This window comes from Cygnus olor, chromosome 1 (genome assembly GCF_009769625.2).
Source record: "Cygnus olor isolate bCygOlo1 chromosome 1, bCygOlo1.pri.v2, whole genome shotgun sequence".
NCBI lineage: Eukaryota > Metazoa > Chordata > Aves > Anseriformes > Anatidae > Cygnus > Cygnus olor.
This window is the reverse complement of record NC_049169.1, coordinates 206,502,469-206,518,829: the sequence shown is the minus strand read 5'-3', so window position 1 is coordinate 206,518,829 and position 16,361 is coordinate 206,502,469. Positions and strand designations below refer to the sequence as shown.

The 16,361-nt window shown below is 42.3% G+C and overlaps 1 protein-coding gene across 17 annotated transcripts in view; it reads left to right on the top strand.

The window, feature by feature from the left end:
* The first annotated feature begins 697 nt into the window (after positions 1-697).
* Positions 698-16,361, top strand: part of EMSY (EMSY transcriptional repressor, BRCA2 interacting) — a 40,091-nt gene continuing 24,427 nt past the window's right edge. For 8 of the 17 annotated variants that reach the window (XM_040544538.1, XM_040544532.1, XM_040544535.1 and 5 more), the window contains exons 1-7: positions 701-871; positions 1,815-1,923; positions 5,437-5,536; positions 6,156-6,230; positions 8,500-8,675; positions 9,785-9,937; positions 13,456-13,715. In XM_040544538.1, coding sequence (XP_040400472.1) covers positions 1,854-1,923; positions 5,437-5,536; positions 6,156-6,230; positions 8,500-8,675; positions 9,785-9,937; positions 13,456-13,715 — 834 coding nt within the window. In that variant the 5' untranslated portion in view covers positions 701-871; positions 1,815-1,853. Of the gene's footprint in view, positions 872-1,814; positions 1,929-5,436; positions 5,537-6,155; positions 6,231-8,499; positions 8,676-9,784; positions 9,938-13,455; positions 13,716-16,361 lie in introns of all 17 variants that reach the window. The other 9 variants (XM_040544539.1, XM_040544543.1, XM_040544537.1 and 6 more) reach the window with 2 other exon arrangements.

Genomic DNA, 16,361 nt, shown 5'->3' with positions numbered 1-16,361 from the left:
TTTTTCTGTGAAAACCACGGAGGAGGTGACCAACGCTGTTACACCCACGGGTGCTGCCAGGCCCCTGGCCTCCGGATCCATCCCTCACAGCTTTGGGCTGCAGGGCAGGTGAAATGAAGCCGTGTTGTGGGTGGTTTTGGGGCACACGCTTTATTATTATTTTATTATCACTTTATTTGCACAGAATAGTGGTGACTGCTGTCGCCACACCAAAACGGTGGCGATTTTAACCCAGAAAACGGCTGGATAACCCTCCATCTCGCCACGTTTCCTCGCACAAACAGCGGTCGGCGGTTAAAACCCGAACTTTGCGGGGCGTGACGAGCCCACAGCCCGCACCACCCCGCCTGCCGCCGCCTCAGGGCACGGCTGTGGGGCCGCCGCGGCTCCCGGTGCTCGACGCTGCGCATCCCCCAGCGCCTCAGCCCAGCGAGCAACGCGCGCGGGCTTTTTGTCCCCTCTCGCCACCCGTACGCAGCCGCCGGGCAATGGCGGGACGGCCAGCACCGCGTCCACAACTGCGGGGGAGGGGGGGGGAAGCCTACAACTCCCATGAACACCCTGCGGCGCCGCGCACGCGCGCGGACACCCTGTCTCCATCTTGGCACCCGGTTCTCCCATCTCAACCGGTAGAGGGGCAGAGGGGCGAGGACTACAACTCCCAGCGTGCCCCGCGGCGGCGGCGCATGGGCAGTGCGGCTCGCCGCCATCTTGGCCCGGTGGAAGCGCTGCCGCCGCCGCCGCCGCCAAACAAACCGGAGCGCGGCATCGGGAGGGGGCGGAGGGAGGGGGGTGGGGAAGGGAGGAGGAGGCCGAGGCTGGGCCCTGCCGCCGAGGAGTCACCTTCGATGTGCCGGGCACGGCCGGGCAGGTGGGTCCTGCTCGCCGGGGCTCCGGGGCAGCTCCCCGGTGCCTGGGGCTACCGGTTCCCTCCGCCGCCTCACCTCAGGGCCCGGCCCGGCGGCAGCGCCGCGTTCCCAGGCCGCTGGTTGCTCCCTGAGGGGGCCCTCAGGGCTCAGCCCTCACCTCCCCCAGCCCCTTTTCCATCCCCTCCGGTCCTCCTCCGTGAGCCCCGGTACCGGGGAAAGGCGGGCGGGGGGTCCCCGGTGGCGGCTGCCCCCTGAGGGGAGCCAGCCAGGCGTTGGGAGCTGCGGTGGAGCCGGGGCTTTTGTTCCCGGTGCCCGCCTCCCGCCGTGCTGGCAGGCAGCGAGCGGCTCCCCCCGCTCCCCTCCGGTCCTTTTTTTCCCGTTTCTTTTCACCGTTATAACGGCGAGATGCGCCCCCCTTTCGTTCCCTGTGCCCCCTAAAACCTCTCTGCCATGCCGTGGGGAAAGGGGGTGTTCCTGTTTATGGGGGGGCTGGCGTCGGCGGGAGGAGAATTTCACGGTGTTTTTGCTTTTCTGGCATAGGAGAGGCTCGTGCTAAATGTGTTTCCCGAGGGGAAAAGGCGGCGGGGGGGGGGCGTGCGGTTAGCTGGAAGAGTTCCTATAATAGGTGCCCTGTGCATAAAGGGAGGGAGGAGACTGGAGCATCGATTCGGGGAGCGTTTCAGCGTGAAAAAGGGCTTGAGCAGGAGATGGGAAACTCGGGAGAAAGGCTTGGCTGGTGGATCTGAGGAAGGGAGGATAAGAAGCCCGTGTCCTTGCGGAGCTGCTGGATTCCTGCACGGTAACACATGCCAGCACAAAAGCTGGAGCCGGAATGGCAGCGAATGTGTTGGTGGAGTTGTGAGCAGGCAGGAGAGTTTGCATTAATCAGCTTGGGAAATCGATAAACGGTGGACTCGCGTTTACTGCATTTGTATTCCTTTTCAGCGAGGCTGAGCTCTGGGGGAGCACAGAGGCGAGGGAAAGATGCCTGTGGTGTGGCCAACTCTTCTGGATCTCAGCAGAGATGAATGCAAGAGGATCCTTCGCAAACTGGGTACAGTAAGATACAGTCTGTGGGTCTGTATGTTTGCCCTTTCCAGATTTGCTTGCCCGCTGCTTTCGTGAAATACTTTAATACGTCTACAGGCAACTTACAAGTCATTTCCTGCATTTTGCATGTGTCATTGGTTTGACAGCCCGGGCTTAAAATGATGGTTGGCAGATGCTCTGCCTGAGCAAAAGCAATAGAATGGAATTAGTTTGGTTTGGTTGAATCTCTCATGGACGTCCTGGTCCATCTCTGCATTGATGTTGCAGTGCTGTATTTTTCATGACTATTAACGTATGAGAGGAGGTCTTCATTTGCTCTTCAATTCTTTATAAGACACCTGTTTGTACCCCAAAATCATGGAATCCGAGTTTGGTTGATATAGAGAGGTTGACTTCAAGTAGCAAAGGTTCTGGTGTAAAGACCTGAAACAAGAACCCAACAACCTGTGTGATAAGTTGTGATTTTTCAGCCTTCAGGTACATGGATTGTCAGGGAAACGTGAAAACAATGTTATCACTTCACTGTCATAAACAGCAGGAGCTTTTGGCATTGTTTCAAATCTAGCTCAACATCTGAGTACCTTGCCCAACAGGTAAATAAATATATTGTGAGGTTTTTCGTGCTTCATCCTTGTAAATAAACGTGTACAAGGAGATATACCGCTGTATTTTGGAAACTAATAAAAATATTTGCTGTTTCCAACGCGCACACACCTTTGGGTGTCACAGGGGAGGAGATCTTTTGTTAGATCAGTGATTTGACCCAGCAATGTGCTTTTTGCATTCTTAAGGAACTGGATTTTTGGATTTCGTTAGTTTTTTTCCCCAGTTAAATGATGCATGGGATTAGAAGGGAAGACTGCCTTCTGAGGAGCATAATATAGGAGATGATGTCAGGAAGAAAGCTGAGACTGCCACAAACTTCCTGTGACAGTTGAGTCACTTAGCTTCTTGTTTGTATTTTACTTGGAAGTTAAAAGATTGTGTGCTGTACTCCTGCGCTGTGCAAAGGTTCTCAGACGTCCTGAAGCCATTGAGTTTATTTTCTGAGAAAGGAGAAGTTGTTTTTTCTTGATTACCCTTTATTTCTTTTCTTGGGAATCTGGGATTCGCATTCTGTTGAAACAGACATTGGCACAGATGTTGTGCACGATACCAAAAACTGAGCTGTACGTCCGTTAAGGTGACAGCTCTGCGTCTTAAGCAAGGCTCAAGGAGTACGAGAACAAGGAGAAAGTGCAGGATGCCAAAAAATTCAGACCGGATCTGTGCTACTAAATTATGTTCACGTAGATCTGCTGGCTAGAAGCGTGGAAAAAAAACAAACAAACTTCCACCCCAGCTGATGGCGGTGTGCTGGCAGAACCCTGCTGGTGCAGCTGAGCCAAACAGAACTGCAGCTACACCTCCTTCAATGACATAACCTAGGCTGACAGAAAAAAAATAAATAAATAAATAAAAAAAAAGCTTTTTTTTTTTTTCTTTGCTGGCATGAGCTGTGTCCCCACAAGGGGGCCCTGCCAGCATAACAGAGGATCGCAGCTTGTAGCAGCCGTGGCTCTTCGAGGGTAGGGAAGCTCTCAGTTTATCCAGACACGCCAGGAGACAGGAGGGGGAAGGAGCACGGGCTGTGGGAGTGAATAGCTGTCTGACAGCGGTGCAGCAGATCGATAGAGCTGGATGCAGAGCCCTGCCTCGCCAGCTCCACGCAGCATCTCGTTTGGTTGGCCGTTCCTCAATGCCAGGGTGCTCCGCCACGAGTGAAATGCCACAGTGTAGGTGAGGCTGAAGTGCATCCCCGAGGTGTGCAATACCTAGTGGTGTCCTTACTTCATAATTTTGCACCTGAAATAATGGTATTTATTTGTAAAAGCAAATTTTTGAAGCTTTTTTCTGCCTGTTTGTTGTGTTTCATCTTGAAAAGAGAGTGCACCGGTTCGTGACCCCTATATAAGACAGAAGGGTGAGGAAGCTGGTTATACCTGCTCTATAATTTACTTAGTTTACCAACTTTCCAAAAGCTGGAATGTGCATTTGAAAGATTTCGTGCAGAGCCTCTCTATTGAAAATGCAAAAAGGAGGAAAAAAAAAATCTGTCCTTGCTAAGTAATTATATGGTTGTATGTGGGGATTACTTTACGTTGTTAATAGAGGAAAATAATTAGTATCCTAAATATTGTAACGTGGTTGTCTAAATAAATGTTGATATTAGTAATAACCGTTGCATTAATTAGCAAATGTTTTATAACCGAAGCTGTAAATGCTTCTCTAGGTCACTCAGCATCCCTGTGCAGGCTGCGTAGTTAGCCAAAGCGACTCTGCTTTGGGTTCTGTCTGCTTAATCAGGACAGGAGAGCAGGGCTTCTTTTCAACGCAGTTCCTCAATTTGATTTGTAAACGAGCTCTTTGGAATCCTAATCTGAAAGCTTTTCAGAGCAGCATCCTCTTCTTTATTTGGCAGGAAAGTTCCGAGGTGTTTTTGGGCTCTTGTGGCCTGCCCCTTTGTTTTTGTGTTTTTGGTTAACTGGGTTCTGTTGTGGGGTTAGGTCGGTTGGCTGCAGAAATGGGGTGCTGAATGAAAGTCGTCTAGCAAAAGTCACGTAGTAAAAGAATTTGTCCTGCTGGTTCACAGCATGGTTCCCAGGAACATTTTCTTAAAACGTTAACGCTAAGCTTAGAACAGCAAGTCATTCTTTGGGAATCTGGCAGACTCCAGCATTACGTGCGCAAGGTGTGTTTTCACCCTTCTTAACAGGACAAAATCCAGAAATTCCAGTAGGCTTTAGAACTATTAATTTTTGAAAACACTGACGGAATATTTCCGTGAATCACCTGGCGTAATCGATTTGTTCCATCAGAATTACGTTTTTGCCTGCTGATCCTCACAATGCTTCTGCGTTTAAGAGTAGCTGCTCGTTTCTTTCATGCACTGGACAGGTTTAATTCAGTCGCAGTGCGTTGTTTTCAGATTCAAGCTGTTGTACATATCAGATAAATGGGCATAAAAGATAATGGTGAGCATATTTAACAAAGCAGAGTGTATGTCCTTCGTGCTAATGAAGGAGCAGTGTTAGGAAAAATTCATTTGCTCTTTTCATAGTGTATTTCTTCTGCAAGCCAGGCACTTCCATCGAACTTATTATTAAAAGTTAATTCAGTAAGTTTCTTCCTCTATTGTTTCTAGAGAATTCTAAAGTACTGTCCGGGTTTGGGGACTGTTTCTTCAAGGTTTCTGACTTGAACTGCCAGCTCAGAGCTCGAAATGTTCGGTTGGGTGTATAAACTAGATAATCCTCTGTGATGATGCAATTGTTTCATAGAAAAGCTGTCCGCTGTGGAGTAATTGACTGAGAGAGTTCTAAACCGTCAATCTCTTTTGAAAAGCACTAAATAATTGAAGGACATGTTCCTTTTAATGACTTTGAAAATTAATGGAATACCGTCAGTAATACTGAAAATAATGTTTTTCCTTTGCTGCGAGCATTAAATAGAAATACCATTTGCTCTAATTCCTCAGAACTGGAGGCATATGCAGGTGTCATCAGTGCCTTACGTGCACAAGGAGACCTTACGAAAGAGAAGAAGGATCTTCTTGGAGAGCTCTCAAAAGTGCTTAGGTAATCCTGACCTTTTTAAAATAAGAACAAGCGACCTGTTCTCTTTGAAGGTATTACGTGCTTTTTTTATCACTCGCATCCTAAAGCAAATCTTAATTTAGAGAAGTAATTCTCCATCTTGTGGAGCTTTGATTCCAGTTTGGCTGTGAGTAAGGAAAACAACTGTTCCTCTCCAGTTGAAGATTTACTGTTTTGTCAATGTTTTTGGAGATATCTAGCATTAGAAGCATCGGAGCTAGCTCGTGAGTGCGTGCTGGCTTGGATTTTATTCCAGGTAAGATTTGAAGATCTTCAGGCCCAGGTTGCAGCAAGGAATAACATTGCATGTTTGGTGCAATTTTTTCTACCATGTACTTTAAATTTATTGCACTGTTTTGCAGCGGTACCCAGTGAACGGTAATGTTCTCTTCATTCTTCAGTAATACTTTTTGGACAATAATGCATTCATTCTTTCTCACTGTGATAGCAAAAATTAAGTGACAATCTCTTAAATGTAACTGCCTGTTCCCTTTCGTCTCCCTGACTGGATTATTCATAAGTTTCATTTTAGCTGGAAGTTTTAGATAAATGTTCATGTCTCCCTCTGACTAAAATATATTGACTTTTTTTTTTTTAACAGTATCTCAACGGAGAGACATCGTGCCGAAGTTCGGAGAGCAGTAAATGATGAACGATTAACGACTATTGCACACAAGTAAGTTCTAGGTTATTTTCTACACGATTTCCAAAGGTACCCATTATGCCATTAGCTGAATGATAAAACTTTCAAAATTGACAGTAGTTTAAAGAACAGTAGTTAGAACAGTATATGGCCAAAGGAATTACTGTATCTGATTGAGATCAGGGTGCTGGAAAGGATTATTTAGTACTCTTGCATTTTGGATCTCAAGGCTTCTAATTTGCTGCACAAGCACAATTTAGGAGACAGTCCTTTGTCATGAGGAGCTTTCTGTAAAATAAACCAGAAGAAACAGAATAGAGAACAGAGTGAAAACAAATAGCATGAACAGTTTCTTGTGTACAAATTTCATCTTTGTTTTATACTTATTTTTTAGATTTGATTTTATTTATATCCATTTGAAAACATTATGTTAAAGGAGACTTAACTGTAGAAAGACAAAGGGAGGGGAAGAGGTGGGAGAGAGCAGTGGAAAACAGTCTTATCAGCATAGAGGGGGAAAAATGGTCAGAGTGGAAAAAAAAACAACACCCTGCAGCAAGCTGTCTGATGACATCAGTGTCCACTGCTCCTGGCTTGATGCAGCTGCTCTGCTAGCATCGGCTGGGCTGGTTCCTCCTTGCGTTTGCTTTCTCAAGCCTCATGTGATTTTGAGAGGTAGAGAGGAGCAAGGGGGGCAAGAGCTTGCGTGTCTCTATAGGTAGTTAATAGCCTTACCTTTAAGAAGCATGCTTAAAAAGCAAGGGGTTTTACGAGTGTTTGTTTTTCCTTATTTTCTTCTGTGTTATAACCATCGATTTTGAATTTGACTCCTGTAGCTTAGGTGTTATGGGGAGGAAAACAAGGAAATTGGGCAAGTAGCAGGCTGCTTGGAGTTAGCAGTTGTCAGAACCGAGACTTGCCAAAATCAGCATGCCTCTTTAGTGCTGCAGAAGGACACTTAACATTTTAGTGTCTTAATGCTTATCGTTAAAGAGTTACAATTTGCTGTTTACCAAACAAAAATCCCACCAACTTCTTTAGCAAAAGAGAACAAATAATAAAAAATAAGTATTTAATTGTCAAATCTGGATTATTTTCTTGAATCAAGTATCCTTTTTAAGTAGCAGTTCTGTTTTTAGCATTTTACAGAACAAGCGTACAGTTTGTCCTGATGTATCGAACTTCAAACGGATGAGATATTATAATCCAGACAAGGTGCAACTGTAAAGTGCTGCATCTCTTTATTTTTCCTCTGGTAAATTCTTTGTAAGTGATGGTTGGTAATATAGTATTTGATTTAAATAATTCTCTAACTCACTAGGAAAGCAGTCTTTGCTAGCTTTGCTATGTGCAACATCTGTAGTCTTATTTTTGATTAAAAAAAATGTATTTTTACCTCAGCTGATGCAGCTCTGCTTATTCGATGTGAATATGTATGAAGAATGCTGAAGCGTATCAGAATTTAACCACGGAGCAGATCCTCTGCATTTTACGAACTAATTTGTGGTAGATTTTGCTGCAACTTGCTTGCAATAGTTCATGTGGGAAGCTGGTTTTCAGAATATATTAATACATTAAACGGGTTGGTTTGTTTAAGAACGACATAACAGCATTGGAAAATAATCTGTAATTCGAGTTTTGCCGATTTAACAAATGACTGGTGTAAAACAGTCTTAAACACCTCTCTATCTAGACAAGAACAGCACTTTGGGGAAGCATTCTAGTTTGTGTGTAAGTACTAAGGTTAAGAGAAAATGAGAGCAGCAGGTTGGTTTCTGTTGAGGAAGATGCACAGGTACCTAAGTCATCTCATGTCCTTTTACTTTGGGACTACATTAATAAGTCTGAGAAAATTCTGCTGAGGTAAAATAAGATTTGCATTAGAAGCTGCGGGTTTTCTCCTGTAATGTGATCAGTTTGCGTAAAATTTTATGAAATCTATTGGATGTCTAGGTATTACTGTCGTCCAGAAATAGAGTATATTAATTCTACCTGAATAGTAGATAATCTGTTGGGGGGTTTTTGAACGTGACGTCCACAGATTTCTGGCCCATTAAGGGCTTTGTAAAACATAACATTAAAAGAAGCAGCAACCCTTAGGTTTGCTATGGGAGGATTTTGACATAAATTGGGAAAAATGTGTAAGGGCTTTCAAGAAATGAAGAAGGTTTTAGGTGATTTCTCTGGTATGTCTTTAGCAACAGCCTTTTAAATTTTCACTGTTGCAAAAGGAAGTTAAATAAGAGTACTGAGTGTTTTGGAAGGTCAGCAGAATACTTAAAGAATATGCGTTTCTGTTTAGTATGTCTGGACCAAATAGCTCTTCGGAATGGTCTATAGAAGGTCGTCGACTGGTGCCGCTGATGCCACGACTCGTTCCGCAAACAGCTTTTACTGTTACAGCCAATGCTGTTGCCAATGCAGCTGTTCAGCACAACGCATCTCTTCCAGTTCCTGCAGAAACTGGAAACAAAGAAGGTGAGAGAATGCCGAGATTCTGCCACAAACTATGGGAACATAAAAATAATGTCACAGTGTAGTTTTTTTTTTAGCGTTAGATATTGAAGAAAAACATGAATCTTTTTTATTGCACAATATTTGTAGAAATGATTTTTTTTTTTCTTTTAAATATACCTGTGTAGCATCTGCAGTGTAAATCTGACAGCTTTGTTTTAGTTCCTGGTATGCACACTACTGGAATCTAAAAAAATGCCACAAACTGGGGAGGAAATTCACTGGTTAACTTGTTAAGCTCTGTAAACCATAAAACCTTATATTAATGGTTTAAGGTTCTGTAAAGTTCTGTAAGTGGTGAAAAATGGTTCAGAACATTTTGTCATAAGACAGTGGGTACAGATCTCTGTAGGTCTTGGTGAAAGTCAAGAAAACTTTGTTGATTTTTTTTTAATGGACCGAGTTAAAAGATTGATTTCCGCTTTTCCCCATGCCTTTTAAATAATGTTAGTACGCATTCCATCTGACTTGGCTGGATGGGCTTGAAAGCAACTAGAGAATGTGTAACACTTCTTGAAATAGGCTGCTTTTTTCTGTTTTTCTGAGTACTGTTGGACCACTGTACTATTACATGTAAGCAACTTTTTTTTTTAAGCTGATTACCAAAACCATTACTTGTTCATTATTGAAGGGGTGTTTTGGTTCCTTAATGGTACATCAGTTGAAGAAGAGGCACAAACTATTTTCTATCAGTTAACAGTCTAGATTGTAGGTCATTTATAGAAAAGCAAAGATCAAATATTGAATTAATACTAAAATTTAAAATAAATCAAGCTGGAATGTAAAACATCTGATTATGGTAAAGAAAAAGAAGAAAACATACCATAGAATTGGCAGCACAAATTTCTGGGCATGGGAGGAGAGGAGGTTAGATTTCTACCTCCGAAGGCAGTTAATTCCATGGCCATGCTTAGGTCAAACCCGGGATTTTTCAACAGTAACAGGATTGCAGAGGCAGAGATGTGGATAATGACCCAGTAAGTCTTTGGCTTTCGTTTCAGTTGCTAAGCTAGTGATAGAATTACAGGATCCTGCACTTCAGTTATATGGAAGGTGTCTTTTCTCCTCTTCAGTGGTGGTTTGCTATTCCTACACAAGTACCACTTCAACCCCAACATCTACCCCTGTTCCAAGTGGCAGTGTAGCAACAGTGAAGTCCCCCAGACCCGCCAGTCCAGCCTCCAATGTAGTCGCCTTGCCAAGTGGAAGTACTCTTTACGTCAAAAGTAAGTGATGCTAGTAACTGATTAACAAAAGGGAAAGAAAAGGACAACCTTGTGGCTGAAGCATGGAGCGAGTTAGACACTCTGGCTTCGGGCAAGTCATTTAATGCCTTTATGCCTTAGTTCAGTCTAAAGACTGAATAAATTGGTTCCCTTTCTGAGAGAAATTGTGTTCAGGATAAATCCACTGACTAAAATGCTGCAGGGAGCAGTAATGGCAAGGACAGCAAGACTGGAAAGTGTTTTGAAGGTGAAATGTAGGCATTGCTATATTTCAGTGGATTTCTAATCCAGTTTGGTCAGATGTTGTCTCCAAGGTGATACTGCATGTTGTTCTTCAGAGGACTCCCTTCTTCCCTCTCCTGCTTAAGTAATGCATGGTGGTCACTTAGTTGAGTTAGCTAAGGTCCCTCCTTCCCCCTTTCACAGTTGACCTAGACTTTTTCAGAACGCAGTAGTTTGGAAAATATGCGTGCCCTTATTTTAATTAGAGGTTCAGGTATTGGGCTGTTCCCCAGGTGATCAAATCTAGCCTTGTGCTGGTTAAGGATTTGGCTCTTTGCATACTGTATGCAGCTAGAAGCTTGAGAGAATACAGAGATTTCTGCGTTGTGTTTGAGCTAATTACAATATTTATAAGTCAAGTCATTTATTTGGGATCGGATTTTAGTGAAGTTTGCATACCTAGGCAATTATGAAAATCCCATTAGGTATGAAATCCCATCAGATACTCATCTTCGCATATCTTTTTATTTACTGGGTTTGGAAACCCAGGGTGTAACGTTTAGAATCAGTCTTTCTTCACATTGTTTTGTTTGATTTTTTTTTTTTTTTAATTTCTTGTCTAATAAATCAGCTAGTTCCAAAAGCAGATTACGTCCTCATAAATATGTTCAGCTCATCCAAGATAGTTTTATCTAATAATTAAAAATGCATTATCCTGTCATTATTTGAATTTTGGTGCCTATTAAAATGCAAATGATAAAAAAAGAGATTAATAGTGAAGTTGATCAGAAGTGCTGTTTGCTATTTTTGTTGATGTTGAGGGCAGTTAATATTTAAAATTATAAATATTAATCTTAGTGCTGCATGTGCATGTTTGTATAAACTTCTAGCTAGCCAGAAGTGTCAAATTGCACATAAACCCAATGTTAACTGCAAACCATCATCTGTATCGGCTGTATCAACCCACAGAAGCCATTACAGTAAGATTTTTCATTTTTCTGATTTATTGCACTAACCATTTGGCTTTAGTTTGAAGATTCTGGGGAAAATGTTCTTAACCTCTTAAAAATTTAATTTAGACTTCTATTGAATGATTACATGGTAATGAGTATAAAACCAGTCTAGACGCACAATAGTGGGATGAAAGGTTCTCATTTTTATTCCATCCATTCCTAGATTTCCTCCCCGCACACATGCACACACTTGAAGTGCTTTATTCTATTTTTTTTTAATATAATTGTGCATTTTTCAGAGCGTGTTGTTACCAATTGCATTTTAACCAATTTGGTTAAGAGCAAACTCAGGAGGCCTGAGTTAGGGTTAGGGTTGTTGTCTGACCTCATTCATGTCACAGTCTGATTGAGCCATTAACCCCTCCGTGCCTCTGCTTCCTTGCCTGCCCAGTGTGAGCTACAGCCCAGCTCTGTTACCTTTTTTAGCTAAGTGCCTGTGGAATATTTGGCTCAAGGACAATTTCTGCCATGAAATTACAGGAATAACATCCTTACAAAACCCCAGCGGTGAAAACAAGGAATGAAACGAGCTGTACCTAAGAACAAAAGATAAATATTCAGCTAGCTTAACGTGCTGCTTCGTCTGTTTTGTGGGAGAGGATGGGTACAAATACTTTTTACCTTCAGTATTTCTTTGTAACCCACCGGAGTAACAGCCAAGCTGCGTGTGGATTCGTGATTCAGATGGATACTTGGATTCTGAAACGCCTGCAGGTTTTTGATGCCATCAGTGGCCATGTGGTTACGAGTTTACAAAGTGAACTCACAGTATACTTGGAGCCTCTTCCGAATACACCTTAGTCCTGTAACTGAGTCTCTGCTTTGTGGATGGGGATTGCCTCTAGGCTTTTTTAGCCCCATAAAGGAAACTGTTGATTAGAGCTTTAACTCATCTGCACTTAATCCATACTGCTACAGTGTGCTAAAACTATTTTTTGAAGCTGAAAGCAAGCTCAAAGTAGAGCCTTTGCTTCTCTGCTGTAGTTCAGTTTCATGATACAACCTTCATCTTCTGAAGCGTACCTGCAGATGAGCTGTTCGTAGACTAATACAGAATGCCATGTTTTGAAATTTTCATTTTTCATGTGCCACTAGGCATTTTCTTGTCCACATTAATTCCTGCATTTTTACTTTCTGAATGCCAGCATGTTTAGTTATTTTAATTAGAGATTGACCGTAATTAGATCCTGACCCTAATTAGAAGTTGACTGCCAACCAAGTTTGCTTGGGTTACCAGCAGGACTGCTTTTTACCATGGCAGCATTTTCTGTCTGTAAGCCACAGGCATACAAAACAAAGTCTTCAGTCGTGTTCTGTATAGGGGGGACTGAGCCCTTCCTGCAGTTCTGTGTTTTTTTAATTGTTTATCCCTGGGTGATGATAAACATAAATGCTACCTAATAACTGTAGGAGATTTTCAAGGTAGTTAAACTGTGTCTTTCTCCAATGCATACCAATTTATGAACCCCTTGCCTACTTAGGAAAGTTTCGTATGAGTTTAAGATCCTAGATCGTGCTGTCTAAAGAGGTGTCTGTTGCCCAGCTGAATGTTACAACAGACTTGTTTCTACATGTGCAGAAGGTGATTGTGGGGATGAATGAACTACTTTGAGGCCAGACTTGTCTTGTTTTCCATGATTGCATGTTAGGTGATGTTTTACTGCTCCACACAATGCACCAAAGCAGAAGCTTATAAAGTGAGGCTTGACCTTCACAGTTGTATGCTATGAAAAAAAAAAAAATTAGATCTCAAGATGCTGTGTTGAGGTGAAAAGAAGGTTACTGTAACAATAAACATGGCATGGAAGTAAGCGCAAGGGTTGAAATCAGAGAAAACTGCAGGAGGATAAACTTCAGTTGTCCAGTAAAACATAATCAATAACTTCAAGGTAGGGTGAAGCTTTAAACTGAAACATGCATGACGTTATGCCAAATGCTGTGTGTGTACAGTCTGATTAGCCAAGCTTCTGGAGACAGAATGAAACTCATGTACTGGCTCTTGCGTTCTTTTAATCTTAAAAAGAACACGGTAACCCAGTGGCTGACTAGCTTGGGTTCTGAGGGCTTGATTCTTTGCTTCCTGGCACTGTAAGTGTGGTCTATATTAAGGACTAAGACCATCTGCGGTGTGTAATGGGTTAGTTGTGACCATAAGATGTAATTTATATTTCTTTTTCTCTTACTTGAAAGTGTGTGCAAGACTCAGCAAGTCTGAAGTGTTTTAGAAAGCACTGGGAGCTGCAGATGGGGAAAATATAATTTAGCAAAGCACTTCTCTTCCAGGTGTCAGCTGCTCAGATGATGATGAAAAGCCCCGCAAAAGACGGCGAACTAATTCTTCTAGTTCTTCCCCTGTTCTCCTGAAAGAAGTCCCGAAGGCAGTGACTCCTGTCACTAAAACTATCACAGTGCCTGTAAGTGGCAGCCCCAAGATGAGTAATATAATGCAGAGCATTGCCAACTCCTTACCACCGCACATGTCGCCTGTGAAAATAACCTTCACTAAGCCCTCAACACAGACAACAAACACGACAACACAGAAGGTATGTGGGGGAAGCTGCCAAATGTTCCTTTATTCTGGTTTTATCAATGAATAAGATGTGATGTTTGACTCTTCCTTTCTGTGAACTGTCTAGCTGTTTTTTTAAGGATTGCGCTGGGGATAAGGTAATCCCTCTTTAAAAAGAACAAAGAGAAAACCGAACTCTTGTATGAATTTAGTTCACCTGTGTGTGAAGGGACCTGGATTGACAGCCGTGGAGACTGAAGCCCTCTTTTTATCCACAGAACAGGTACAGCACAGGCAGCGGGAGTGCAAGCTTCCCCCAGACTGCCCCACCAATGTGCCTCAACCCTGACCTGAAGGGACCACTTCTAGGGATGAGAGGGGATTCAGTCTCCATGCTCATTCAATTCTTGGCCTCTCTGGTGAGACTGCCAACAAGGTTGCCAGTTAGTACCATTTGTGGTGTTGGGTTTTGTGATATGGACACTAGTCCACTGAGAACTGGATCACATAGGCCACTGAACAGCCTTCAGATGGTAACAACTATTGGTCAAAGGTAATCTTTCTTATTTCTATTTTCCTTATTTATAACTATTCTTTGCAGCAGTAGAATTCCAGGAGAGGTGGCATGGACTTTCCCTTGTCATTCCTTTTGTCTAGAGACTACTTTCTGGGGGTCTGTAAGGCTTATTCTTGGAGCTGATCAAAGACAGGGGGTGGGCTTTATTTTCCTTTGAGTTCTAGTGTGCCGTTTCTCATTCTACATTAACGGTATTATTGTGGTTAAAAGCAATTTCATGAGCTCAGTGTGCCCAGGCTTCATGAGAATGCAGAGTAGAGTGTGTGGAAGAGGTTTTCCATAGCGAAATTTTGTACTGGACTCGGATTTTATGGGCCTGATCTATGGCATGGCTGTTTTCCCATGCTTTACAATGCACTTCAGATGTCTCTGTTTTTTTGTCCTTGAGGTTTAAAAAAGATTAATGCTTCGGACCAAGTTAATTCTTGGGGCAGTTATTAATTAAGGCAGACTTGGGAGAGGAAAAAAAATGAATTTGGCGTTGATACCGACAGACTGATTGTAGGCTGGCTGCTAACAAGCATTTTTTTCCAACCGTGAGAGTTTGACTCTTGAGCTCAAACCTTCACACACTATTTGTTCTATTAGTCTTGTTAATTGTTTTATGGCTCTGTTTGGATTAGCAGAGTTCCCATGTCCTGATTTTGGAAACTTTAAAAACAAGGAGAGGATTTACCTGAAGTACTGTGCAACAAAGAGCTTGCTTTCTGGCCTCTTCCCACTTCAGAGCTCTTTGTTTTCATTTGATTCACTGTGCTTTAACAGCGTCCTTAATCAAAAGTCGTCTCAGAAGACATGCATAGAAATTTGTCAGGGAGTATACATCATCAGATAAAATGTCCTGTATTCACTGCAGCAAACACACAGCTAGGTTAGAGTTTAACATGTCTATCCTGGTGCTCTTCTTAGGCTCATCTTCTGTGCAAGAAGATTTTTTTTGCCTTAAATGTCTGTAGTATTGCATTAAATATGCATGTTGTATATTGTGGTAGTTAAAGGTGGAGGGTGTTAAAGCTGTAAAAGGAAGAGAACGGACTGTTGGTAGGGTCTTCTGCAGTTGTGCCTCTGCTTGTTCTGACATGGAGATTTTAGGTTTTGGTTTGTGTAGTATTGTTTGACTCTCTTGCTAATCTGCTGATAGGAAAATCGTTTGTTTCATTAGGGAGCCACAGCAGCGCTTGTCTGAACTTGTCACACTGCCCTCTTTCGTTGTGTTTGGGTATGGTAAAATACGTCACCGGATAATTTTGGTGAGAGAGATCCCTCTTAGGAGTTTCAAATTAAATGACAGACTTGTTAGACTCAAATTGGAAACATACTATTTTAAAGAAGTGCAATTGGGTATGAGTGAAGATCTTGGATGTGAATGAAATTCTTAGCTTCTGCATGGCAGCTTTCAGAATTGTTTTGACATCTTAGTAACATCTCAGTAGGTTGGAGGAAGATTTGTCGTAACAGCTAATAATGTCACAGCTCCAATTTCTGGATTCTCCTAAAATTAAAGTCCTCTGTCTAGGACTCAGAAGGAAACTAGTAATTGAAGCTTCTGGCCATGTAGTGTGTTTATTTCTCCAGAAACTAGGTTTTGATATTTCTCAAAACAGAGCTGGTGGAACAAACCTCAGTGTATGTAAGGAATTGATTTTTTTTAATTTATTTTTTTATTTTTAATTTAACAGTTAAAATCAACAACAACTGAACAGGAAACTTGCTGTTAAGACACTAGTCAGTCTTTTTAATGTGGAAAGATGTGATGCAATTTTGGTACCAGTGACTAGTCTACTTTTAATTTTTTGACTTAAAAATAGTATTTCAAAAATGTAATTGTTGTGACTTGAGCTTTACTGTTTGTAAATTTTTCATCAGAAAATTCTGCTTTCTGGATATGCTTCACACGTGAAGATCACTAATCTTTATTCTATTTCTTCTCTAAAAATGAAAGCAACAGAACATACAGATCCCAATCTTCTTAGTCACAGGACAGCAATCAGTGTCGAATATATAATACTTCACAACCTTTTCTCCTTACATGATTAAACAAAGTGTTATTAAGCGATAATTTCGGACTGGGTGGTTTGTCTCTGGCTTTGAATGAAGAACAAA